Here is a 26,398-nt window from a genome sequence, read left to right on the forward strand (position 1 = left end):
CACTAAGCATTTTGATATCCAAGGCTTTTGGCGGCGACTGTGGAAGCTAATGGTGGTGATCTGGTAAGCTAAGGCTGCTCCTCTGGCAGCTCAATTCACTCAAGATTAGCTTTTCCTCAAATGGGCTGTTTCTCTGAAACCGGTCACTCGGAATGGCCTTCTGTTCCTCCAGGCTCCCAGCCTGCCCAGGGGCTGTGGGAGCTTGACACCAAAAGTTCGCGTAGTTAGGCAAGGTGGCAACTGTGGGAAACTCCAGCTCTCGGTTGCCGGGTCTGAACCTGTTGTTCTCCCTTTTCCAGCAGTGCTATTTGCTTCCCAAGTGCTTCCATCTAAACACACAAAATCTCTAGCTGCACAGCCAACCCTGTAATCCTCCCAAAAACGAGGGAACTGAGTGACCCTCCTGATGGTCCTATTTCATCCATTCTTGTTTCTTAGACCCCCTCCACATCCACTAGCATCTTTTCCAATTGTTCAGCTATTCTCCCAATCATTTTTTAAACAAATTATAGGAAGAAAAAGAAGCAAAACCAGAAAAACCCCCTCTGGGAGTGAAGTGGGAGATAACCCAGCAGCAGTAGCCACAACAAACTTTTTTGTTGACATCCTGAAACTGTATATTCACTTTTTCCTGCCCTGCCATCTCTTCTGTGGTATTAGAAACTAGATTTCATAGTACTCCAAGTCCCACATTTGGGCACCACTTACTGCTGCATACTTTTTTAGTCTATTTATTGGGTTTCCTTATCCCTCTGTCTTCCTTCTTCACCCCAATCCCTTCCAACACTCCAACACCAGACAGGAGAGAAAGGTTAGAACGGAAATGGCCAGTGTAAGTATCTATAACTACTTCCTGCTGTTAAAGGACGTAGTTCCTTGGGGGGCAAGTCCAGTCTTTGTAATCAGGATATCCAGCAGTCCAGGAAACCAGCCAACCAGCGATAGCAAATGTAACACTTCCTGTTACAGGCTCCTCCTAACTGGCATACCTGCCCCCTACCCCACCTGGATTGCCCTTCCTCCAGCTTCTCTTCCCTTTATAACCTAGCCATTTTGGCTTCACTGGTCCTTTTTAAATTTCTGGTTCCCCTCTTTTCCTTGCCCTGAGCCCCTCTCCTTACTTAGCCCAGTTCAGCTGGCTGGTCATGATGAGTCTGTGCCCTTCCAGATGCCTCTGGCTATGCCCTCCTTTGTATCTACAATAAACCTCTTCCACCATACCTAAGGGCAGTCATGTCCTTTTATTTACTGTTCATAGTATTCATGTCTTTCTCCATACACCCAAAATCCATAGCTTAAAACAAAGAAACTTTTGTGGAAAAAAAATCTGACGTGATTTGACATATAATGGTTTTATTTCACTTATGTTTTTACTGTTATGCTTCCTGAAAGCACTGTCTCTATTTAGATGTGATATATGCACAAAGCCCTTTCTTAAAATCTGAAAAATCGTGGGCTCAGGAACCCATCTATTGCTAAAATTTTAGGATAAAGGGCTGTAGCTTATGATAAACCCTTCTGGCATCACCGTCTGCAAACCTTTCTTTCTAATGAGTAACAATTCTTACAACCTACCTGATGCTCATGTTTTGTTTCAAATTTGTACGCGTAGCTGCCTGGTGGATCTGGGGTTTAGGACAGCAGTCACATCCTCTGGGCCCCAAGACTCACGATCTGGTTTCATTATTCCAGGTTAGCTCTCTGTATACTTACTGAGGGGCTAGTAATACTCAGCTTGGAGAACCCTTTTCTTCTGCAAACTGCAGTCCTTCCCTGGTGTCTTAGGGACGCTGTGGCTGTGAAACGCTGTCCAATGGCACCTTGGGAGAGGAAGGGTCTATCTTGCTCACATTTACTACTGCTATGATGAGAAAGCATAATCAGAAGCAAGATGGAGATGATAGGGTTTATTTGGCTTACACTTGCACATCATAGTCCATCATTAAAGGAAGTCGGGGCAGAAACCAGGGTCAGAACCTGGAAGGAGCTGGTGTAGAGGCCATGGCTGGGTGCCGCTTACTGGCTTGCTCAGCCTGCTTTCTTATAGAAGCCAGGACCACCAGCCCAGGAATGTCACCACCCACAAAGGACTGGGCCCTCCTCCACTAATCACTAATTAAGAAAATGCACGGTGGGCGTGGCTACAGCCCTACCTTATGGAGGCATTTTCTCGGTTGAAGAATCTGTCTTCCCAAATAAATCTTAATTTATACCTGTAGTATATAATGGTAGAGACCGTATCAATGCAAAGTGCCATCCCTTGAAAGACCTAAGCAATTTTAGTTTTAAGGACTTTTATTTTTTTTAATTTTCTTGGTTTTAATCTAGAAAAACAGATTCCTCGGACGCTATTCGGTGCCCTTTAGGTAATTCATTGGAACACGGCCCGTAGGAACAACGACCTGGTCGCTTTGCAAAAGATGCGGTAACAGGTGTAAGCATCTCTGGGACAGGCGTGTTCACAGACTGTTAACACCCACTCAAGCTTTATGAGAATGCTATTTTATAGGATTCAGAAACTGCGAAACCTCCAGTCAGAGTCCCTCCCGGCTCCCACTTGTAGGCCTGAAGTACGCAGCAAGCAGGACCAGATGATTAGTGCACAGGATCCCAGGGGGAGCGGGCAGGCGCGGAGGAGATCCTTAACCACAGCGCGACACTAGGCACTCCGCTCTGAAAAGAGCGCCAGCGGCTAAGGGTCACTGAGCACGCTCCTCCGCCGCAGGCTCTGGACTCCAGTGTTCGCAGTGCATGACGGGAGGCGAACTAGGCAAAGGCTGGCGGTCTCAAAGGGTACGGGTGGCACTGCGGAAAGGGACCCGTAGTTTCTTGCCCTCAAACCTCGCAGTGCACGACGGGAGTGGTGGGACTGAGGTCCCCGTTGCATGCCGGGACTGGTAGTCTCTCTAAACATCAAGACTACAACATACTAGCTAGCACAGCGGTTCGGGCTGAATGCGGGCTCCCGAAGTCTCCCGTCGTCGGAACCCGCAGGGTACGACGGGAGTTGACACAAAAACTCGCGCTGCATGCCGGAACTGGTAGTCTCGATGAGTCAGGGCACGTAGTGTGCGATAGAAGTCTTGTGACAGCAATCCGCGGGACTTGCCGGCAGTCTCAATACCACGGAACAACGCCCCGAGGGCGTGAGCAACGCCTCTCGGTTCCGCGTGGGCTGAGTGTTTACCCGCGGCCTGAAAGCACACAATCACGTGACTGCACGTCTCCTGCCCCGCCCTCCGTGACGCAGTACGCCTCCCGGAAGTGAGTGCGCAGCGAGCGGCGGGTGAAGCCGGTGTCGGAGCGGGAAACGCAGTGTCGCCGCCGCCCGCGGTGGGCACCGCGCCCCGAGCGCCTTGTGTTTCCGTTCTTCACCTCCGTTGTTCCGACCGTCCTCGTCTCTCGCTGGGTCGCCATGGAAGCGCCGCCTGCGGCCGGCGTTCCCACCGAGGGTGCCCCGGCGGCGGCCGGGGCAGAGGTGCGCTGCCCGGGCCCCACGCCGCTGCGCCTGCTCGAGTGGAAGGTGGCGGCGGGCGCGACCGTGCGCATCGGCTCGGTGCTGGCAGTATGCGAGGCCGCTGCCTCCGCGCAGCCCTCCGGACCCGCTCCGACTCGCACCGCCTCTGGGGGCTGCATCCGTGCCGCGCGGGCAGAGCGCAGGCTCAGGTCGGAGCGCGCCGGCGTGGTCCGTGAACTGTGTGTGCAGCCAGGCCAGGTGGTGGCCCCTGGGTGAGTGTGCGGGGACCCGAACTCCGGGGGCTCTCGGGATGTCCGGAGTCTCAGGGCTACAGCTGCAGCCCGGGCGCTCTAGACAGCCCGGAGCGGCTGCGGGGATGAGACTATAGGAAGAATGGTCATCACTATTTATAATTTTATTATCTCTGTGACATTTTGAGTTTTTAAAGTTCTCGGTGACCCCAGGTTACCTCTTTGGGGAATCTTTTACATTCGTCCCTCGTCTATAATTGGCGGACTTCACCTTTGTAAGCGAAGGCAGCTTGGGTGGCTGTGGCCGCAGGACTACTCAGGCAGGTTCCAGGCTCGTTACTGAAATAGAAGTTGTGGGGCGTGTGTGTTTCTTGTAAACGCTTATAAAACTTTGTGAAACGCGGTTGTAAAAACTCGGCGGTTCTGCATCATAGCCACGGGAAGGGCAGAAACTAGACTGCATCGGATGATGGGTGTTTGGTCCTCGCGGTCCTGCTAAACCTCTTTAGCTGTCGTACTTGTGTCCTAACTCCGCAGGATCTTGACTTGGTTTGGTATGCCACTGTCCGGCTTTGTGTCTGAGTTTTGCCAGTGTTGTGTTTTGAACCCGAGTTAACACGTGGGCAAGTGTGTCACGTGGCTGTGCTTGCTTTGATTGTAAAGAACAGAAACTACTTGGCAAGGTGAGTGCTCCTGCCAGTTGTGGGTTGTCCCAAGAGTTCCTCTGAAACACTCTTTCTGCTCTTTTTCTGGTGTCTTTTGCTCACTTCTTTGACTGGTACCAATCCTGCCTTTGTTGAGTATTTGCTGCCCACTGGTCTCCAGAAGGAAGATTTCCATTTTCTGCTGGTCTTGTCACAGACAGAACGCTGCCTGCCTGTCTTCCTGGTCACTCCTTCTAGTGCATCTTTGGAGATGTTGCCTGTGTTCTTGTCCTGTGGTCCCCTGGTCACTGTATGCTGGTTTGCACAGCCACCAGGAAAACTTGCTTCTTTGGGGCTGACTCCCTGAGGGAGCTCTCTGCTTGGCCGCCTCTGGAAGGACAAGGCCATAGGATTGGTAGGCACTGTTCCTACGTCAGAGAAGCCGGTATCTCGCCTTCACCTGGGCCCTCGTTAGCAGCTTCTCCTATGGTGCTAACGTGCTTTTGAGTTGACTGGTAGGAAATGCTCAGATTGAAGGGCTCGTACTAGTTCATTCTGCTTCTCTGTATGGACAGGGTCACTGGGGACTAAACATGGACCAACACTGTCTCAGAGACAAGCTAGTACAGAAACTCAGGTTCAGACCCACCAGTCTAATGACTCAAACCTACCCAGGTCATTGACCCAGAGTCAGCCAGGTAGTTACTGTGACGAATTCCCAGCTGGCACTTGCTTCTTCTCTCTGATGTTTGAGGTCTTGGGCTTGTAGCGTGGCCTCTGTCAGGACTCTGAATCTGGTGAGTTGTGTCCCTTCTTAGGTGGAGCATCCAGGTGTCCTTGAAGTGACTCTTGGAATCCTGTGCCACCAGTCCAGTGAAGTCAGGTGAACTCCTGCTTTTGGGAAAACCACTAGCAACATTGCTTTGATATAAACTGCTCCCTTCTCTTTTCCTATTATGTGGACCCCTCTTGTCAGCGTTCTGGGGAGTATTGGAGTCAGATGACATGCACATTCCTGTGTGCCTGCTTGCACATGGGTGACAGACAAGTGTGAAAGGTCCAGGGAGAAGCAGTTAGCAAGGCCCCAGCTTAAAGCTCCATTTGTATTCCCTGTGTCAATCCTAATAGTTTCTTTGGACTAAGTGTCATGGCTGTAGGTTGCCTTTCCCAGTTGGATTCACACTTGGGTGTTTGAACATGGCACCGAGGCTGATAGATGTGTAGTACTTTTGGAACTATTGGCTCTTGAAGACACCAGTCAGGCCTTCTCCCAAATGCCTGTCATACTTTTGTAGAACAAGGGTTTTAAAAAAAACTACCGAAGACACGTGATTAGTAATTTCATCACTCAGGAGGATGAGGCAGGTGGATGACTGTGAGTATGAGGCCAGTCTGATCTACAAAGCCAGTCCAGGACAGCTAAGGCTACACAGAGAAACCCTGTCTGGGGAGAAAAATCACTGTATTAAGTCACTTTGTACAAAGACCACTCAGAAAAGACTTTTTATGAGGCATTAGCCTGCAGAAGTAGCACTCCACTGAGCAGACCTGTGCAAAGGATGCTGCAGGTAGCAGTCAGCAGAGCTCAAATAGTCCCTACTGGCTTTTAGTAGCACACAAGTTACAGCTAAGTAGGTCTTTCCCCCATAATCTAGTTATATAGGTTGAGTATCCTTAATTTTAAAATTTAAAATATTCCAAGATCCAAAACTAGGGCATATATGCTTTTGAGTTTTCCAATACTTAGCATGTGAAGCCTGAGCAAATGTGAAACTCCAAATGCCTGGGAAACTACAGCACTTCTGCCCTCCAGCCTTCTGAAGGAGGGATTCACATATTAGGATGTCTATCTACAAGGCATGTGCGTGTCCCTGTCTGAGAAAACAGAAGGGTAGGTAATCATTAGATCCTCCTGTTGAATGGTATTGGCCATGACTGTTAGACCTTGGTCAGCAAAGAGCTGTCTGCCTCGTGCAGGTGCACAGAGTCAAAGCCCTCCGCCTTTTCAGAAGTATTTCTGTCTCTGGTTTTGGTGCCACCTCATCAGCACTGGCTTCACCCTAGGTGGAGACAGGAAGAGGGTGTCAACAAGGAGCAGCCTTGCCCAAGAGCCCTGGATGTTTACTTCTTTCTGAGCATGTCTCAGAAGCACTTAGGATACTTTATGGTGAACTTGTCTGAGCAGTCCTGGAAGTTCACTGGTGACTTTAAATTCTATTCTTCTAGCAACACCACCCCCTTATTTCTTAGTGCTGGGATTACAGATGTGCACCCCAGAGCCTGACTGCATACATATCCTTAAGATCACATGGGAGAGCCAGTGTCTATTGGTGTTTGCATTAAACCTCTGTAGAGTGATTATTGTATGGTGACCCTTAGAGCTCCCTCTCCACACACTTTAGTCACATTGCTTGTGTAGACGTAGGATTGGTGCAGTCGGAACTGTTTTGAGAAGGCACGTGACCACCTTCCTCCCCTCTGCTTGAATCTCCGACAGCAGTGGAACCTGTCTAAGCTGCTCACATCCTGAGAAACTTGATGTGGAGTGGCAGCATTTAAACAACTGTCTAAACAGTGCCCAGCCGATCCGTCTGCCAAGACTAAACTTTGCTTCTGAGGCAAATTGGAGCTGAGTCTTTGTCTGTGTATCACGCTGTTTCATCCTCATTGGTGTCTCTTCTGAGGTTAGGCCACTCTTAAGCTCCTGTAGGCAGCATGAAGAGGTTCTAAGCCTGACATCTTTGTGGTTTTCTTGGCATTTCTTGTTCCTCCTGATTTCTCCCAAGGTTGGCTGGCACTGTGTTTCTGAAGAATGCAGCTTGGGTGCTGTGGCACAGCTGAGCCCAGATGTGTGCTCTTGGTGACAGCAGATTTCATTGACAGGTTGCTTGATACTACCTTGTTTTTGTTGGGACCGTGAAGCTAGCCAGAGCAGGTGGCTTGTGTACTAACAAAAATGAGTCCCCTGTGGTTGTAGTTGTCACAGTCATTAGCCAAGACGTCTAGTCTTGCCACATATGAGTTTGTTCCCAGAGAGCCCTTTCTGGTTGAGGTGGAAGTAATCAGTGATTTTGAGCTGTGCTAGGATGCTTTCCACAGCACTTCATCGTGTTGGGTGAGAGAAGGAATGTTGAGGAGGTAAAGGGGACAGCTGGGGCGCCATTGCGGCACACTGTGCAGTAGGTCGCTAGTATAAGGGGTTGTCCTTGGAAGCCACTTAGTGTGCTCCCTAGACCTTACCTTGGAGCTCAGTAGCACACAGGGAGAATGGAGCTCTGGGCCACTTGCCTTTCTGTAATGTTTACCATCTTTTAGAAACAAACGCCTGAATTGATTTGTCATATGGCCCTGGTCCTCTGCAGGACTTTTTTACGTTCCCAGGGAGATTTGAGCATGTGGTTATTGGGAGGATGGGGTGGAAGGAGATGATAAGAGCCAGCAGAGGCTCATCCCACATCGTGGTGATGCTTTGCAGCAAAGTGAGACCATTACAGAAAACCACAGCCAGTCAAAGTGCAGAGTTGTAGAGCCCAGTCCCAATGGACACATGTGCAGTACACCTCCAAGGCTCAGGGGCCACTGCAGAAGAGGGGTAGGAGGGCTGTAAGAGCAGGCGTTTGTTGTGAGGTTTTGCCTCCTAGTAAGGGCAGAAGCTATACCCATAATGTCTTGGGTGCCTAAACATGAGCTCAGCAAGGACACAATTAAGCATACTAATGTGCAGGGGAGAGTCTTCAACCCTACACAAAGAACTACAGGCAACTAAGTAATGCTGACAGTGGGAGAAATAGTCTTTCCCAGGGACGAGCACATCATTTGGTTATCCCGTAACCAAATGGTCAGCCCTGGAGACACACATAAAAATAACATCAGACAGACAGACTGAGTAGGTTGTTCTTAGGTAATTAGGCGTATGTATGTATATGACAAGTTTTTGAAAAAGCAAGGAAGGTTTGGAAGGGCAAAATGATATATTACAATCTCAAAAAGAAAATAAAAGAAGTAAAATTTTAAAGTATGTAGTCTATAAAACAAAACAAACACATCATGAGCCAGTAGGAGCAGACCTGCATTTGGGGGACATTCAGCGACTGTGGCTTGCTGGGTGAAGAGCATTTACCTAGCCAGCCCTGCCAGGAACACCTCTGCTGAAAACAAACAAACAAACCCCGGCAGTTAGTCCAGCTGCCTAGAGTGAAAAATCTTAGAAAGTCTGTAGCAAAATCACTCCAGTTGCTCCTAGTGTCACCTCCCCATCTCAGTGTCGGAAAGTTAGCTGGGGTGAGATGCTCAGAACCACAGCACATCACAGCTGCCACTGAAGCAGCTGCTAAGAGTTCTCGTACGCTCCGTACCCAGAAGTTGCATGAGTGGATATTCCTTGGCTGAGCACTCATTGTTGGCGTAAATGATTATGTGGTTAGAAGGCACTCTTGTCTGAAGCCAGGGAACTTGTAACTTTAACTGAACCTGCTGGACGCAGATGGTCTGCACTCTAGATGGACTTGTGTTATACTGTGTTGTGTTCCTAGCTGTGAAGAAACTCGTCAGGCCTTTTTGGATTCTGCATTTTGTGTGCAGATGTTTAAGTAGCTTGACATAATCATTTAAACAGAGGCCTGAAGTGTGTCCGCTTAGGAACAGCTGTAAGAATTGTATGTGCGTTATGGATGTATCTCTAGCTTCATGCTTCTTCTATTTCATTTTAAAAGAGATTAAATGAGGGGCTACAGAGAGAGTTCAGAGGTTAGGAGCACTGGCTGCTCTTTACAGGATCTGAGTTCAAATCCTAGCACCCACATGTGGCTCACAGCCATCTGTAACTCCAGTGCCTGGGGATCCAACCAGCACACTCTGGCCTCTGCCACCACCAGGCATGTATATGATACACAGACATACATGCAGGCAAAATACCTATGCAATTATATAAATCTTTTTAAAAATGGATTTAAAGTTTATAAACCAAGATCTTAATGGGTTTTAAGATGTCATATTTCCATTTAATTTTTAAAATGAGCGTAAGTTGCCCTGTGATATCACACTCTCCTAAATACCTTCCAAAAAAGGTACCCTTATAGAAACACTCCGTGGTCCTCAAGATGAGATGCTGAGGTCTGCACAGCGCTGTTTCCTCTTCTGCAGAGCGCTCTGCTTTCTTCCTGCTTGTGTCCTTACAGTAGAGGCGGACGGCCCCACTCTGTCAGTGTCACGCCATGCTTCAGCTTCTCTGTCTTCTTCCCTCTTAGCATTAGCGGAAGCTGTTGATAGAGCGTCCTTCAGGTGGACAGCGGTCCAGCCGACAGACAGTGGCCAAGCTGACAGTGGCCCAGCGACAGACAGTGGTGATTGCCTTTCATAAAGTCTCACCTTGCACTGTTGAGTGTTGATCAGTGGGTAATGGTGGCGTCTGTCAGGTTCCTGTTATGGAAGATCCTGGCTTTCCCCTTGAGTTTCGGCATCATGATAGATTCTTGTCGACTGTTAGCACTAAAGTAAGCAGGAATGGCTACCACTCTGAGTTTCCTTGAAGCTTGTGCAAGTTGTGTTCTCTCTGGGCCATCAGGGTACATACTGTACCTGTCTCTGTGTGTTTATGGGGCACAGGCCCAGTCCCAAACACCTGCATTTCCCAGGCTCCAGAAGCACAGCAGTGGGATTGGGGTGTTCATCAGGTGGGCATTGGCAGCAGGTGCCATGCGGTTTTGCCTACCTTTCAGCAGACATCTGTCCAGTACATCTTTGGCAGCTTTCAAAGATGCAGGGCCCCATCTGCTCTCTTGATAAGGTGTTCACTTTTTCTTTATTCTCCCTAAAATTGGTGGCTATGGCATCAACATTTTTGCCCTATGGTAGGGTTCCAAATGTGATTTAGTGGTCCACCTAGCTGGACTGTAGCTCTTGTGCTTTGTGTCTTGTATTAGTTTATTTCTTTCCGAGGGTCCTGGCAGGCTCTGTACCATGAGTTGTGTGAGTTCAGAAGGAATGAGGCAGTCACTGCATCGTGTGGCCATCAGGAGTGTCTGGCTTTGTCATTCACCTTCAAGTCATCACATTGCAAAGAACAGGAACTCTTAGAGTCACTTGGAGTTGGAGGAATCAAATTTGAGTTTAGTAGCTGTTTTAATATTTTTAATGAATATAATTTGTGTATTCTGAGCCTTTATATATAAAAGGAAAGTCACATGTCAGAACTTATCAGATGAGGTTTAAGGTTTGGTATTTTGCAGTTCCTGTAGATTGAACAACACAGAGCAGTGTATATGCCAGCCAAGGGCTCTACCAATGAGCTATACCCCTTACCTGCTGAGGTTTTGAAATCCAGGCATGAAATCAGGGGTGCAAAGATAGGTGGCACCTGTGTATGGTCCCAGGTGGTTCTGGTGATGTAAACTCCCTGTGTGGATTAGCTTATTGGCTGGCCACTGTTTTCAGGGATGGATGTCTTAGACCACTGAGAGCACCAGTAGACTGGATGAACACAGACAGTAAACACACTGGTGTGCCTTTGGCCTCATGTCTCTGTCTTGGTTTCCAGTCTGAGCACATGGACATTCTGGGCTGTGTGACAGTGTTACAGGTATTCTGTTCCCTGTGAGACAATTGAGCAACATCCAGAATAAACATGGTCATGTGTTCCAGGGCAAAATCAACCTCGTAGAATAGATGCACAAAGCCTTTTGATCCTAGTACCAAAAAAATTACGTTATTTGTTTATACAGTGAGGATGTCAGGTTCATAGTGCCTGAAGTACAGGAGCCCAGACTGTGTACTCCACACACTGTGCCCTCACTTGACTTTCACAGCCATGCTTTATGCACTTTGTTTCTTCCCTGGCCTCTCCATACTTGCCAAGTGTCTACAGAAGCATCCTTCCTCTCACTGGATTTGACCATCTGTTGGAGCGATTGGATTCTTCTCCCAATGCTCCTTGCCTTTATTTAACTCACAGCAAGCTGACTGTAGTTCCCTCCTTGTTAAGCCTTCGGGTACCCACTAGTTAAGATTATGGCCATGCTTCTTCTCTCTGGGAAACTAAGCTTGTTCCCAGAGGAATTTTTTCCACGGCTCTGATGTTGGGCCCAAGCTGGAAGGCAACCCACCAAGGCAGTTAGTTGGCTTTGTTGCCAGCTCTGTCCTCACAGCAGACTTCCTTCGTAACTTTACCCCATCCTTGATGGCAGCTCAGTGTGACCATATAAAATGGCACACAGTTTCAAGACAGGCACAGGAGAGAGCCAGGCTGACTCCACACAGGCTACTTAGGGCTCACAGAACTTGTCCTGTGGCTACTAGGTAGGCCTTGGTGGCCCACTGCTGCTGGGAGAGGCTGCGCATCGTAAGCTTCCTTGTGCAGCCTGTGCGGCTGCTGCAGTCACTGGGCATGTGGAAGCTGCTGACTGGCTACCCAAGCAGAGCTACCTACCCAGCTGGACTGGTCCTGATGTTTGTACAGAAATACGGAGAACCTAGAACAGCCACTTGGAAAAAGAATGGGGTTGAGCGCTTTTCTCAACTGCTTTGGAGACTTATTTAGAGCTGCAATGATCAAGATCCCACTCAGGTTTACTGTTGAGCTGTGAGAGTGCTTCATCTGGGTAGTCACTCTTTGTTAGGACTGTGATGGGGCCTCCCTGACCAAAACTCAGAGAGAGAGATCCTGCACCTAGTGCTGGCCTTTGTCTTTAGTTGTAGTCTGTTTTAAGTCATGTTCTGTATAAAGTGTGACCTTTAAATCAAAGGTCTTTTTTTTTTCCTTCCCTTTTTCTTGCCTGTGGTATCTCAGTACCAGTGGGAAAGTGTCTCCTATTTCCACTGGATTGTGACGTAGACCCTTGGGAACATGCTCAGGCCAGGCAAGTCTGTCTTTCAAACCTCATGTCCCAGGAGGGAGGAGGTGGGTGCAGCGCACCTAAGACCCTGTCCAGTGAGGAGGGACGCAGAACTGTGTGATATGTCTCGGGTCTTGCCTTCTGCTTCTTATGACATGTTTCCACATGGCTGTGCTTTGGTCCAGCCTTTGTCCTGCTTCCCGTCCTCTCTTTGAGAGTGCTGCGAGGGAGCCAGGCCCTTGGGAGCTCTCACTGGGAGCGGCCAGACTGAGCAGCAGAGTGCTCTTGAGTGGACAGCAGGGCAGGGCCAGTCTGGCTTCTGGACGGTGACCTGCTTCTGGAGACTCTGCAGTTTTTGCCACTAGAAAGTAGTTGGGAACGTCCTAGTGACAAACATGGGCCTGACAAGGACCGTACTAAGCTGTATTAGAGAGACGTGAATCTCTGCTGCAGCATCAGGGTGCAGCCTCTGATTTTATGATTTTGAAATATATTTATAGTAATCCTTGAGGCAGTGGTGTGTGTGGACATAACAAGAAAAATAGTTTCTGTTCACTTAAAGATTAGCAAGTGGTCATGGTGGGATACAGCTGTGATCCTGGTATCTGGGAGGTTGAGGCCAGAGGATGGTGAGTTCAAGGCCCGCATGGGCTACATGGCCAAATACTGTTTTAAAGGGAAACAGACAAGCAACTAGGGATATTACAGTAGTTCTGTCAGAAAATGTAAGATGCATATGAGCCGGTCTAGACTGGGAATCATCTGTGGGAGGGAGCAAGAATTTACTTTGGAATTATACCTTCATGTGCTTACAGTGTTCGTAGGTGAGCTTTGGTTGTGGTGCACTCTCTATCAGAAGTGTTAAAGGGTCATATGCACACACTTATGCGACCATCTGTCTGCTGTCTCCTCCTGACTAGGCATCTGCAGTGCTTTCTGTGTCTTATACAGTAGATGGTGTTCATGGTGCAGTAACCTGAGAGTCAGATACAGCCTGCCTGGTGACCTGTTTGGGACTTGAGGTGCTCTTTCTCACACCACATCAAGATCTTTAATGTAATTTGTTTGTTAATGTTTGCTTTGATTTTTGCAGAGCCCTTCTGGTGAGATTGGAAGGATGCAGCCATCCTGTTGTCATGAAGGGCCTGTGTGCCGAGTGTGGCCAGGACCTGACCCAGTGAGTATGCATGGGGAGCGAGACTTTCAGGTGGTTGAGCCTGTGGGTACTGAGGGAAGGCTGTGCAGGGCATGATGTGGGGTCCTGCTGCCTCTGCGTAGAGTTGGGCCTAAGACCTGGCTAGTTTCTCAAGGAAAGGACACTTTTGTTTTGAGGGCCTTCGTTTCCTCACACCCTACACTTTGCTGAGTGGTCTTCTCCAGTATTTCTGGAGAACATAATGCTTGTTTTCCTTCCTGTGGGGATTCCAAATCACCTGCAGTGTCCAGCACACACTCCAATTGAGGATGTAGCAGTTTTGACAGTGAGCCTGTTTGTCTAGTGCTCTGTGTACATGATCACTGTAGTCTGTAAGCATCTCTATTCCACAGTGTAGGTGTTGGGTGGCTGTCACTGTTTTTACTTGTTTCCTGTAATCAGTTGGCTTACATACGGAATTGACTCTTGAACTAAACATGTGACTGCAGGTATGCTGTAGAGCTCAGGCAGCATTCACTGAAGCTGTCTGCACAGAGAGTTGTGTGCTGGGATAGCAGTGTTGCTCATCGTGTGCTGAAGTAGGCGTGCCTTCCACACACAGTTAACCAGACACTTTCCACACTCACAGGTTACAGAGTAAAAACGGAAAGCAGCAGGTACCACTTTGCACAGCGACTGTCTCCATGGTCCACAGTGTGCCGGAGTTGATGGTGAGCTCTGAGGTGAGACGTGCGGCAGCGCCTGGGCTCCTAGGGGACCCTCAATCTATAGGCAGGCCTCAGCCGGAAGACTGTTTTCTAAGACATGGCGGCTCCACTGGCTGCCGCTTTCCATTCGTAGACAGTCGTCTGTACATGGATGCTTGGAGCCACAGGTCTTGGTATTGTGTGTCAGTGACCTTCTTAGTACTGCCAGCACAGCAGCAGGGGTGGCCTGGCTCCCTTTGAGCCAGACCTTCCTTAAAAAGCTGTGATAGGCTCCTAACATGGAGGCAGCGGTGATGGCTAGGGACTTGTCTGTGCTCTTTCTCTTAACAAAACTGAATTTAATTTTGAATCCAAATGCACATACTTTGTCATTTTTCTCTTTTGCTTTTTGACTTTAGCAAGCTGAAAAACTAGGAAGAGAAGACCAACAGCGACTCCATCGGAACAGAAAGCTGGTACTCATGGTGGATTTGGACCAGACCTTGATCCACACAACTGAGCAGCACTGTCCCCAGATGTCCAACAAAGTGAGTGACTCCAGCTTCTGCCTTGGTAGCTCTCAAAACAGCTTAGATTCCATGATTTCATTCCAAAGTGCATTGTCTTGTTTTAAGTGAGTTCCTGTGACCTCCTAGATGTGGGACACAGGCCAGTTGGTTGTTGTGAGCATGATCTCACATGTCTGTGTCTGGGCTGGTCCAGGTGTTGCTGAAAGTGTCCTCTTACTGTCAGCATTGAGCTTTCGTGTGGCCCACACTTGCTGGCGTCATCCAAGATATAAGAGTTCAGAGACCTATAAAGATAGCGACTGAGGACACAATGAATGCTGTTGGGCACATGGTCTTAGGATGAACCTGGGAGTCACCATGAGGGAATTGAGTTGTCCAGGGTGACATGGGAAATGATCAGGTGTGGAATCCCATGCGGGTTAACCCTGTGGGAAATGAGCCACGTGCTGGGAAGTTGGGGCTCAGGAACAAAAAGCTCTTAGTGCCTATTAGAGATGATCTGAAGCCTGCAGTCACGTGTACGGCCACCACGGAAGGCCCGCTAGTGCTGTGCTTTACAATATTAGTTGCTGAGCAGTGGCACATAGACTATTATTTTAAAATCTGGGTGCCACTACAGCTCTGCATGCATCCTGCTGTGCCTAGGTCTAGGGGTGGGAAGATGCTAAAAGCTGATCACGGCGTAGGGTATGGTTCACCACAGAGCCAGATGCCATCGCTTGAGTGAACTGCAGCAGATACAGTGGTGATCTGGGTAATGACCGGTGACAATGATTGAAGGACAACAGTGTAGTAGGTTTGTGGAGATTAGCCTTACAGGTATAGACATTCTTCCTAGGTAGTCTAGCATTTCAGCCACACTGCTGTCTGTGTAGCGAGCATTTTGAAGGGGCTTGGCGCCCGTGCATCTGGACGTGTCTTGCTGTGGTTGCTTCTTTTATTATTCCTTTGGAGTTGCACGTTTTAAATTAGTTTAATAAGACAGCTTGAGCTAGTTCTCACTTGCAAGGGGTTCAGGGAGCCACAGTGTCTGCCCATCTGTATAGGGCAGTGGTTCTCAACCTATGGTTCATGACCCCCTCACAGGGGTTACCTAAGATCGTCAGAAAACACAGATATTTACATTGCAACTCCAACAGTAGCAAACTTAACAATCAAGTAGCAACAAAATAGCTTTATGCCTGAGGTCACCACAACCTGAGGGACTGTAGTAGAGGAGCTCAGCATGAGGAAGGCTGCGAACCACTGGTATAGGGTGATTAGGTGGGGCAGGTCCTCCACTGACACCACACCGCTAGGATCCTCCAGTCTGTGTTGAGGGTACCTCTGGCCTGGGCCTGGGCCACCACTGAAACATAATTAGAAGCTTTGGAGTTCAGCCTTTGAGTTGAGTTCCTGATGTCTGGGTGTTAGAGAGGGGCCGCTGAATTCTTGCTGTGAGCATCCATGCAGCTGTTGGACTTCTCACTGTTGAGGAGAGCTAGTACTAGAAGCTCCTCCTCGGTGCTCTGATCCTGGTGTGGTTTCTTGTTTTTTAGAGCTAGTTTTTAATTGTTAAAGAAATCAGTATTTTTACTGAAAAAATAATCGTAAATAGAAATAAAAGAATCACAGCTTAGTTTCCTAAGGAAAACAGCTTATCTGAAAAATAACGGTGGGAGTAAATACAGTTCACTTGCCTGCACGGTGACCTAGAGCACTGTTCCCGCATCACATGTGCTGACTGGAGCTGTGTGTCACCATTAGCAGTTGTTAGCCTCATTAGGAGCTCAGGACCCACCATGAGTGTGTTCAGAATAATGGCTGCAGTGCTGCAGTTTGACCCAAAGTGGCAAAGGTGTAGGTGATGTCATTAAGATGACAGCACAGATCTCAAGACACTGTCCGGCGGCGTGACATGACCAGATAGTCACAGCAGCCATTAACAGTCTGTCCTGGCTGTGGTTCTCACAGAGGTTGACCCTGAGTAGTTAGAGGTGCTGTCGAGATTGACGGTAGTAAGCAGTGTCACAGCAGTTACCGCAGCCTGTTAGCACAGTGGCGCCTATCATCGTGAACTGCACTCATGCACATGTGGATCTCATGTGCCCTGAGCAGCCCCACGTCTGACTGGTGTGGCCCACAGCTCAGGTGCTCCCTGGGCAGTTCTCCTGCGTGCTCTTCTCACGCCTGCCTGTTCTTCACAGGGCATCTTTCACTTCCAGCTGGGCCGCGGTGAACCGATGCTGCACACCCGCCTGAGGCCTCACTGCAAGGACTTCTTGGAGAAAATCGCCAAGCTGTATGAGCTTCATGTTTTCACGTTTGGCAGCCGTCTGTATGCCCACACCATCGCAGGTCAGTTAAGCACAGTGTGAGGGCCACAAATGAATGTGGACCACAAATTGTTTCCTACTTTCAAGGCATTTTCCTCAAAACTTGGTTAGGACTGACAGTTGCAGTGGGAAAGTAGGCTGGGACCATAGGTAGAGAAAAGAGAAAGCTTGTGTGGGTGTTTTCACAGGTTGTTCCTTTAGCAGATGGCTTTGCAGCTCTGTTGCTTAATGGCCAGCAGGAGTTTCTTGAGGGCTCAGTGATTTTTCTTGTCTTTTTGGACATGAGCTGCTGTGCTGGCAATCACTTCCAAGGGCTCTCTGTGCAGTGACCACCAGGTGGCAGCACTAGCCAGGGAATGAGTGCTGCCTGTGGCTGTATAGGAAATTACCTCTGAGCCACTGACCATTGCAGTTACTGCCTGAATAACTGACACATCCATCCCAGCAGGCTTCCAGAACTTGTTCAGCTGAGCGCTTTAAAATTCAGAGGTCTTGGGGCTGAGGAGGTGGCTCAGTGGGCACAGCCCTTCTGTAAGCAGAGGGCCTGAGTTCAGATCCCCAGCACCCACTGAAACTCAGAATGGCCAGCCAACTTCTGAGCCAGTGAGATGAGACATCCTGCTTCAGAGCAAAGCAGAAAACAGCAAGAAGAACCAAGACCAAAGTGACCTCTGACCTTCACCAGACACATGCACGGATGGGTCTGTACGTACACACACACACATACACACACACACACACACACACACACACACGCGCGCGCGCTCGCGCGCGCGCACGCACCGCGCCCCGCACCCCCCCACACACACACACTTCAGTCTCTACCTTTGTTGATCAAGTGAGGTTTCCCATATATACTCTTCCCTCATAGATTCTGCCTTCCTACACACACCCCTACTCTAAACACATCCTGCCTCCCCACTGTCAACAGCACCTGTTGTGTACACAGGGTTGGAAGGTTTGTGTAATTGTGTAACAGGAAGGTACGCCATCTCAGACCAACAGAGAAGAACTCTGTGCGCTGAGTGCACACTCTAACCTTTAATCAGCAAGATGATTAGGAGGTGACCTTGGGAGGGTATGAAAGTGACCATCAGCAAAGCAATTACCACCTATTGTGACGCTGTTGATGCCTTGATCTTGGGTTTACAACCTACAGGACTAGGATATGTGGGTTCCTACTGGTCATAAATGACCCAGTCTGCAGTAGTTTGCTGGAGCAGCCCTAACAGTTAAGGCATCCCTATATACAGGAGGTCCACACCCAGGCTTGTGGCTTTCCCATTGAAACCTCGCCTCTCTAGGTGGTAATTAGTGACTCGTGGGCTAAGAGTGATAATGGTGCAAGCTTTAGGCAGGTGACAGGGAGAGACATCAGCAGAGTCTAATGAAGGAGCTACTATCCCAGTTAAATGGGCACTTTGGTACTTTTTAAATTAAAGGTATTAGAACAGTTAAAAATCAGAAATACTCATCACTGTCATGTCCACATGTTTTCTTTCCTTCCTCTCCCACTTTGTGTTTGTGTTCACCGTCTTACATAGTTTGTCTAAGTGGCCATACACGTTCATGCATGTCCTGTCACACAGTATTCTTACATTGTTGTGATTGTTAATAAATATGTATCGCACAACTATGTTGTAGCATCGCCTTTTGAGCAGTTGCATTCAGTTTGCTCTTTCTCATAAGATAAGCATGCACTGAGCATTAGACATGAATAGACTTCTCACTTTGGACTGGCTTCTGTGGGTGAGCGCCTCAGTGCCTGTGCCTCTGTCCATCTGGTAGCAATGCCAATGTGTCTTACTTGGGGGTCTTTACATCCTATCATGGTGATTTAGGACAGTTGCTGGACGTACACTAGAGCAGTGGCTCTCAGCCTGTGGACCAGATGACCCTTGCCCAAAAGCAGATTCTGTGGCTGTGAGTCTTCCTGGGCTAGCCAAGCACTTGAAGCCTTGGGCACTACTCCATTTCTAGCTGTGGCTTTATGGAAGAGTTCCGGCATCTAGTTCATCATGAGCATGTTGGACAGAACTGGACAGCGCTATCCGATAGAACAGTAGTCAGTATCCTTAAGTGCATAAGTGTAACTTCTCCCAGGAACGCTGCACTCCAGAGCCCGGGGCAAGCTGTGAAATCTAATGCCGGTTACACCTGCAGATACTAAGTCCCAAATGTGCTGCACATGACACATCTGTGGGCACTAGTGGCACTAGTCGTGGGAGAGGTGGTTCAGCCTTAAGGAAGTGGGGTCTAGTGGGAAGACATGAAGTTAGAGCAGTGTCCTTAAAAGGAATACTGGGACCATGCCCGTCTTCCTGTTCACCTCGTGGTTGCCATGAACTGGGCTGGTTCCCCAAGCCTCCTAGTCCTGCTGTGATGCACTGTGCTATTCTAGGCTCCAAATAAACGGTCCAGTAATCACGGACTGAGACTTTGTAGGCCTCTTAGTTATTTCAGGTATTCACCACATAACGACAGAAAGCTTAATGCACCGTCCTTACTGGAGTACCCAAATATGGTGACCACCTTGGAAAAGATGCGCATCCTGCCACGCTGTACTGAAGCTGCCTTCATCACAGTGGCTTCATTCTGTGCCACTGAAATTAGTTTGGTACTATCCAAGTGTCAGGCAACCTCTTGGGGCTCTGTAGTATGTTCCTTTTTATGAAGAAGACAGCTGTGTAGGGCTGCTGATGTATTTAGAAAAAGAAGCCGCATGGAGAGTGACGTGTTAGAGTGATGTGCCACTCTGAGTGCAGACTAGTGTAGACAGGCGCACAGCCATTGTTCTGTGAAGTGCAGTGAGGACTGGCTCGCGTACACAGCTCACTTGTGTATGTAGTGCACATTGCTTCACATTAGTGTTACTGCAGGAGAAATTCTGGTATGTATAAAAAAAGAGCAGGCCCACGTGAACATGACTCAGCTGTGTGCACACTGTGACCTTTGTCCTTTCTTCCTACAGGCTTTTTGGACCCTGAGAAGAAGCTTTTTTCTCATAGAATATTGTCTAGAGATGAATGTATTGACCCGTTTTCTAAAACAGGAAACCTTAGGTATGTACTTGGTGGTTTACCCTGGGGACAGCTTACTATTCAGTTTGCTCTCTAAGAATTTAATATTGAATAAGAGTAGCAACTCTGTTTAACATTTTTCAGAAATTTAACCTCCCTTCTCCAGCCTCCGGCATAGGCCCCAGAGTCCGCAGACCCTGCACCATTAGACTCTGCCCTGGGTGCTCAGGTGTGTCTTTGCTAGTATTCTATGGTTGTGAAGAGACACCATGACTAAAGCAGCTTATAAAAGAGAGCATTTCATTGAGGACATGCTTTCCGCTTCAGGGCTTAGTACATGATCATCATTGTGGGGAGCATGGCGACAGGCAGCCGTGGCGTTGGAGTAGTAGCTGAGAGCTTCCATCTATCTGACCACACTGAGCCGGGGCCTGTCTCAAAGCCCACCACCCCCAGTGAGACACCTCCTCCAACAAGGCCACACCTCCTACTCCTTCCCAAAAAGTTATACCAAGTAGGAACCAAGTATCCAAACATGTGAGCCTTTGGGGGCTGTTGTCATTAAAACCAGCACAGGCTCTAAGGGTCCCTATCCTGTGCCCCCCTCTGGACCAACATTTGTAAAACCTCTTCAGTGGTTCATTGTTGCTGTCAGAAGTGGTGCGGTGGCCATCTTGCCCTGCATGGGCTAGACGTTAGCTTGCTCCTCACCGCTCACCTGTCTCTCCCATGTCTCCATTCACCAGCTGCCTTCAGAAATTAGGCCTTGAATTTCAGCCCTATTTTGAGGCCTGGCTAGAACTCCCTGCTGCAGAGGCAGGAAACGCTGACCACAGAGGTGCAGGTTTGGGGCTCATGAGGCAAGCAGCCTAGAGAACGTGTAGGGCCGGAGAAGCAGCACTGTGACGAAGTGGAGCTTCAGTTTTTCCTCACAGGAGGAGTTTTCTGAGTTGAAGGATGAAGACACCAGTGCCAGCATCTCAGAGTTGGAGTTTCTTAGGAATTTGCCTGGTATTTGTCCCACTAATGTATGAAAACCTAAGTTAAATACTGAAGTGTTATATCTTTCCTGTTCCTACTTTTTCCCTTTGTGCCATCTTTCTACCTGTGTCTTGTCATCCCTAGCTCTTTCTCAGGTCTACTTGTAAACAGTGTCCTATCTGAAGTTTCTTACTTTGTACAGTATGTTTCCCGTTCTACCAAGAGAGGGCTGTGGCCACAGTTCTCACACGTCAGCTGGCCTTTGTGTGTCTAGTGTGTTTCTCTCAAGACCTGGACCAGGCCAGTTGTGTATGGCAGGGGAATGGTGTGTAGCTTGTACGGGCTCTTCTGAAGTTTCATTTTTAGATTAAGGGATCCACAGAGACTTGAAAAAATGCAATATTTTTATTAACAAAAAGAGAATGTGACATGTTTATTTGAAGCAAAAACGTCACTTTAGCAAACTCAGGGCAAAACAAGACAAGGGGCAGCATTGGTAGTTTATCAGAGTGTAACGCTGTCTCAGTGTGAGGGTGCTAGACTCCAGTGGAAACACTCTGGATAGGCACATGCTGCCCCTGTGGTGTGTCCCTGCACAGCTGGGGGGGCCACTCTTAGGGTGCCACATGAACACTTGGGTCTGTACCCTGGCCATGGGGCTCTGTCGCTATGCTTAGGAATGTGGTCTGACGCATTTGTTTACAAGAATTAAAATTTCAGCATTGTGTTCTAACCTGTGACTGAAGTATGTACCCATTTTTTAAAGTTTTCTTGAGGATCAAGCAATAGAAAAAAAAACATTTTGATGTTACTGTCTCCAGGGGGAAAAAAGTACAAATTATGAATTAATGAAAGCCCGTGTTAGAGCTTGCTTCCTTTTAAGGCATCTGCGCTCTGCTCTCTGTACCAGGTTGAGCACCCTAGACTGCACTTTAGCAGAAGAGCAGATGACTGCAACTGGCAAGTCACTGTGTGTATTACTGTGTGGTTTGCCTGTAGGAATCTCTTTCCCTGTGGAGACTCGATGGTCTGCATCATCGATGACCGAGAGGACGTGTGGAAGTTCGCCCCGAACCTTATAACCGTGAAGAAGTACGTCTACTTCCCAGGCACAGGTGACGTGAACGCACCCCCTGGGTCCCGGGAACCGCACACACGGAAAAAAGGTGGGTGCTCTTCTCAGGGTGGAAACAGCATTTTTGATAAGTGTTCATCTCTTATTTTTTATCTCTATAATGACTGTTATAAATTGAATATTCACTAATTCTCTTTTGCTTTTTATTTGTATTTCAAGCTCTCTGAGGCAGTTGGGTTTACATAATGAAAAGTGGGATGTTTTAAAATCATATGGGGCTAATGATAAAGTTCTGTACTGCTCACCTACCTTGCACAGGGCCCTGAGTTCAGGCTCCGGTACTGCACAGAGAGTGCAGGGAATGTGTCTGTCAGTCTGTCTGAAGGGACTTACATTTCCTTTTTTTGTTTGTTTGGGGTTTTTTGTTTGTTTGTTTGTTTGGTTGGTTGGTTGGTTGGTTTTGAGACATAGTCTTTCTATGTAACCCAGGCCCTCTATCTCAGCCTCCCAACTACAGGGATTAGAGGTGTGCATCACCAAATTCAACTTAAAAGTTTGGACTTTACATTTTTTGATTTTAGAGATAGGGTTTCTCTGTGTAGTTCTGGAATTTGCTCTTGGATCAGAAACTTGCTGAGGCTGAACTTAGAGGACAGATAATTAAGATCGTCCTGGAGAGGGGTGCGGGTTAGTTTTGAAAGTTACTTACCACTAAGTAACAGCAACTTTTCCTTCTGTGTATGTATTTAGTAAATCATTCTTCTAAAGGAGCCGACATCTTGGAACAAACTCTGTCACTGAAGGATCCTGAGGAAGGCAGGCCTGCTCCTGCGGTGGAGCAGAGCAATGGCCTTGGGAAGGCCTCCCGGGACCTCAATGGTGGCGAGGCTGTGCCAGGAGCTTTTCCCAGTAGAACAGATGAGAAGGAGGCCTGGTCCCTTAACCAGGCCTCTCCTACCAGCAGCTCCAGTGGCCATGAGCTGGCAGACGCTCCAGAGCTCCCTGTGTCTTGTGACTGGGATAGTCGGACCACACCAGGGGTGCAGCCTCCTCAGGGAGACTCCACCCAGGATTTGGATTTTGACTTGTCCAGTGACAGTGAGAGCAGTGAGAGCAGCAAGTCAGAGGGCCGGAAGTCCATCTCCTCTGCTTCTGATGGGGAGAATGAGGAGAAAAGAGGCCACAGGAAGTTTCCAGCCACCCAGGACAGAGCAAAAGTTCCACAGGCCGGGCCACATGACACAGGTGTGGGGAGACCTCCAGCAAGCCCGGTGGGAGAGTCTGGACCAAGCACCCACCCACATGACAAAGTGTCAGCCCTGGATACACAGGAGGAAGGTGAACGGGACAGCCTCTGCGGCCTAGGCAATGGCTGTGTGGACCGGAAGGAGGCTGAAACAGAGTCACAGAATAGTGAGCAGTCAGGTGTCACTGCGGGCGAGTCCCTGGACCAGAGTGTAGGGGAAGAGGAAGAAGAGGACACGGATGATGATGACCACTTGATACACCTTGAGGAGATCCTAGTTCGAGTACACACTGACTATTACACGAAATATGACAGATACCTCAACAAAGAGCTTGAGGAAGCTCCAGATATACGGAAGATTGTGCCAGAGCTCAAGAGCAAGGTGCTGGCAGATGTGGCCATAATATTCAGTGGGCTGCACCCAACAAACTTCCCTGTGGAGAAGACTCGGGAACACTATCATGCCACGGCCCTGGGAGCCAAGGTCCTCACCCAGCTGGTGCTGAGCCCTGATGCCCCAGACAGGGCCACCCACCTCATTGCAGCACGGGCTGGTATGTGTCACTGTCCCTGCTCCCGTCAGTAGGGAGTGCCCCGGATGGGCGCACACCTTCTGTGCTTCAGCTTGGTTTCTCTTTTTGATGCTAGATCATAATACTGTGCGTTGAACGGAACACTAGCTAGAATCATGATGTTTTAAAAACAGGGTGGTGGCTAGGGAAGTAAGTGCTTGTCACACAGGTGTTGGGATCTCCAGAGCCATGTAAAGCCAGGCACAGAGAGAGGCACATGTCTGTCACCCAGTGTTCCTGCAGCACAGTATGGTGACAGAGACGGGAGGAGCCCAGAAGCTTAGGAGTCAGGTAGCAACAACAAAGACCCAATCTCAAAATGGAAGACAAAGGCCAGAATCCAAGGTTGTCCTCTGACCTCCACCTTTGTGCATGCCAGCGTGCGCACACGCACACTCTCTCCCTCTCTCTGTTGATAGCTGACTTTGGGTAAAGGGTTTTTCCTGTACACACTTCACTTGTCTGGTCCCTGGAGCAGTCACTTCATGTTACGTGTAACACGGCAGTGGACCCTTCTTAAGAAAAGCTTAAAGAAAACAATAGCTAATTACTGTTTTAAATGGTCTTAACAAGCAATTTGACTTTTCCTTAATAAGGTCACCCAAGCTATCTAGTCACTGCTTATCCTCTGGCTGTTTCTCCTCAACAGTAGTCTGTGGTGTAGGACTCTAGTGCTTCACCTCCAGGCTCTGGGCAGCTGTCAGAGTGGCCCATAGTCTCCCCAAGGGCTGCAGTGTGATGTGGCTGCTTATAGAGCAGTTTTCACAGATCAGTGGGAGTGAGGCTCTCTGGCCCCAGCAGCACTTGTGTCTGAGGAGGGAATCAGCATGAGCTTCTCTCAGGAGCAGAGGGCCTTCTTCCAGAGCACTGAGAGTGCCAGTCGGCCCTTCCTTGGCTGTGTGTGCACCTGCATGTGTTCTGGGACCTGGTCCATGTCTCCATTTTGCCTGGTTCTGAAGCTCTCTTTCTATGGACACCCCAGCCATAGGAGCAACATGGGATGTGAGAGACGTGTTCTCATCCTACCTTTTCCTTTGAAGAGCGTGACTTCCTTGAAAACAGATGGTCTGGGGCCTTAGGTGGCCATTTTACAGAATGGGGTTACTGAGCTATAAGATACTAAGACAGGACAAGATCAGCTGCAGACCTTGGGATCCACAGGAAGGATAAAAAGAGAAGGGTGTATGAGGCAGAGAACAGGGCCAGGCCAGGTGCCAAATTAGTTAAGGAAGCCCTGATGTTCAAAAGTGGTAGGATGGCTCAGGATAGGGAGAGTTGACAGGGCCTCCTGATGGATCTCTTGCCATGGGTGGGGCCAGACAAGCCCGGAGGGCAGGGCCTCAAGCTGTCTGCAGGGATGACCTGAGGATTAGCAAGTAGTTGAGGAGCAGAAATCCTGTTGACAGAGACTGTATCCTCAGTAGTGAGGAGGATGCTTGTCTGTGTGCCTGGCATGCAGCTCCATCCTAGTACCCCACTCGGGTGCTGCAGGGCAGGCAGGCTGACACTCTGTCTCTGCAGGCACAGAGAAGGTGCGCCAGGCACAAGAGTGCAAACAGCTACATGTGGTCAGCCCTGACTGGCTGTGGAGCTGCCTGGAGCGCTGGGACAAGGTAGAGGAGCGACTCTTCCCGCTCATCGATGACGATGCCCGGGCACACAGGTAGGTTTCCTCACGTGCACATCACCCTACACTGCTGCTCTTCCTTCCTCCCAGTTCCCTGGGGCATCCAGCCACAAGCAAGCATCTAGGAGAGGCTCCCTTCATCTTCCCAGCATGGACCGGAGCTTCTGTAAAGTCAGTTCTTGTTTATATCCAGCCGTGTTTTCAGGGGAAACTGAGTTCTGTCTGGAGCAGTGCTCCAGAGCCATATCTCAGGATGGTGTCCATCCAAGATCCATGACACATCAGTTACTTGTCCTGGTGCTGTGACACCTACAGACAGTTCAAGGGAGGAGGGAGTTTATTCTGTCATGGTAGGGAAGTTCTGGTCACAGGTCCTTGAGGCAGCTGATCACATTTAGGAAGAAAAAATGATAAACGTTGGTGCTCAGCTGGCTTTCTCCTTTGTGTGTAGTGTAGGACCCAAGCCCAGAGAAGGGTGAGTCCTCTCCTCAGTTAACTTAATCAGAATTATTCTTCACAGGCATGGTCAAAGGCTTGCCTTTAGATGACTGTAGATCTGTCGGGTGACTTGGTATTAACTACTACAGATGCCACCCAGCTCCCAAGGCTGCAGTGCTCCCAAGACAGGGTCTGTTCTGCCCACCCTGGTCTTGACCTCTGCAGAGTGATCTTGCAGCTCTTCTGTGGGCCCAGAGACGAGCAACTGTTAGCATCCAGAGCTCTAGATCTGGGCTTTCCTGTCATAAGAGTCCATGTGGTATTCAGTAGTTAATCCTAGTTTGCATACATTTCTTTAGGGTTAATATTATTACTCAAATATTCTAGCTCTCAGAACCAAAGAAAAGGTGGTGGGGTGAAGGTGAACAGGTGTGCAGAGTTACTCAAAGAGGAGGGCACACAGGAAGATGGAACTGCCATCCTTTGTATTTTGATGAGAGACTTTTGGTTGGTGGGGCAACTGGCAATCTCTACAAATGCCAGTTTCTGAGAGTAGCTCTGGTCACTGTCA

At 48.8% G+C, this 26,398-nt stretch overlaps 1 protein-coding gene across 3 annotated transcripts in view; it reads left to right on the plus strand.

Annotated features, from left to right (window-relative positions):
- Window positions 1–2,177: 2,177 nt before the first annotated feature.
- The window catches only part of CTDP1 (CTD phosphatase subunit 1), a 59,580-nt gene continuing 35,359 nt past the window's right edge, over window positions 2,178–26,398 (plus strand). Inside the window, exons 1-9 of one of the 3 annotated variants that reach the window (XM_084780513.1) lie at window positions 2,178–3,729; window positions 13,275–13,358; window positions 13,966–14,059; window positions 14,443–14,571; window positions 16,740–16,890; window positions 19,840–19,930; window positions 21,869–22,035; window positions 22,695–23,744; window positions 25,284–25,425. In XM_084780513.1, coding sequence (XP_084636639.1) covers window positions 3,416–3,729; window positions 13,275–13,358; window positions 13,966–14,059; window positions 14,443–14,571; window positions 16,740–16,890; window positions 19,840–19,930; window positions 21,869–22,035; window positions 22,695–23,744; window positions 25,284–25,425 — 2,222 coding nt within the window. In that variant the 5' untranslated portion in view covers window positions 2,178–3,415. The remainder of the gene's footprint in view (window positions 3,730–13,274; window positions 13,359–13,965; window positions 14,060–14,442; window positions 14,572–16,739; window positions 16,891–19,839; window positions 19,931–21,868; window positions 22,036–22,694; window positions 23,745–25,283; window positions 25,426–26,398) is intronic. The other 2 variants (XM_084780512.1, XM_084780511.1) reach the window with 2 other exon arrangements.

The sequence above is a fragment of the Acomys minous genome (genome assembly GCF_964271855.1).
Source record: "Acomys minous genome assembly, chromosome: 4".
Classification (NCBI taxonomy): Eukaryota; Metazoa; Chordata; class Mammalia; order Rodentia; family Muridae; genus Acomys; species Acomys minous.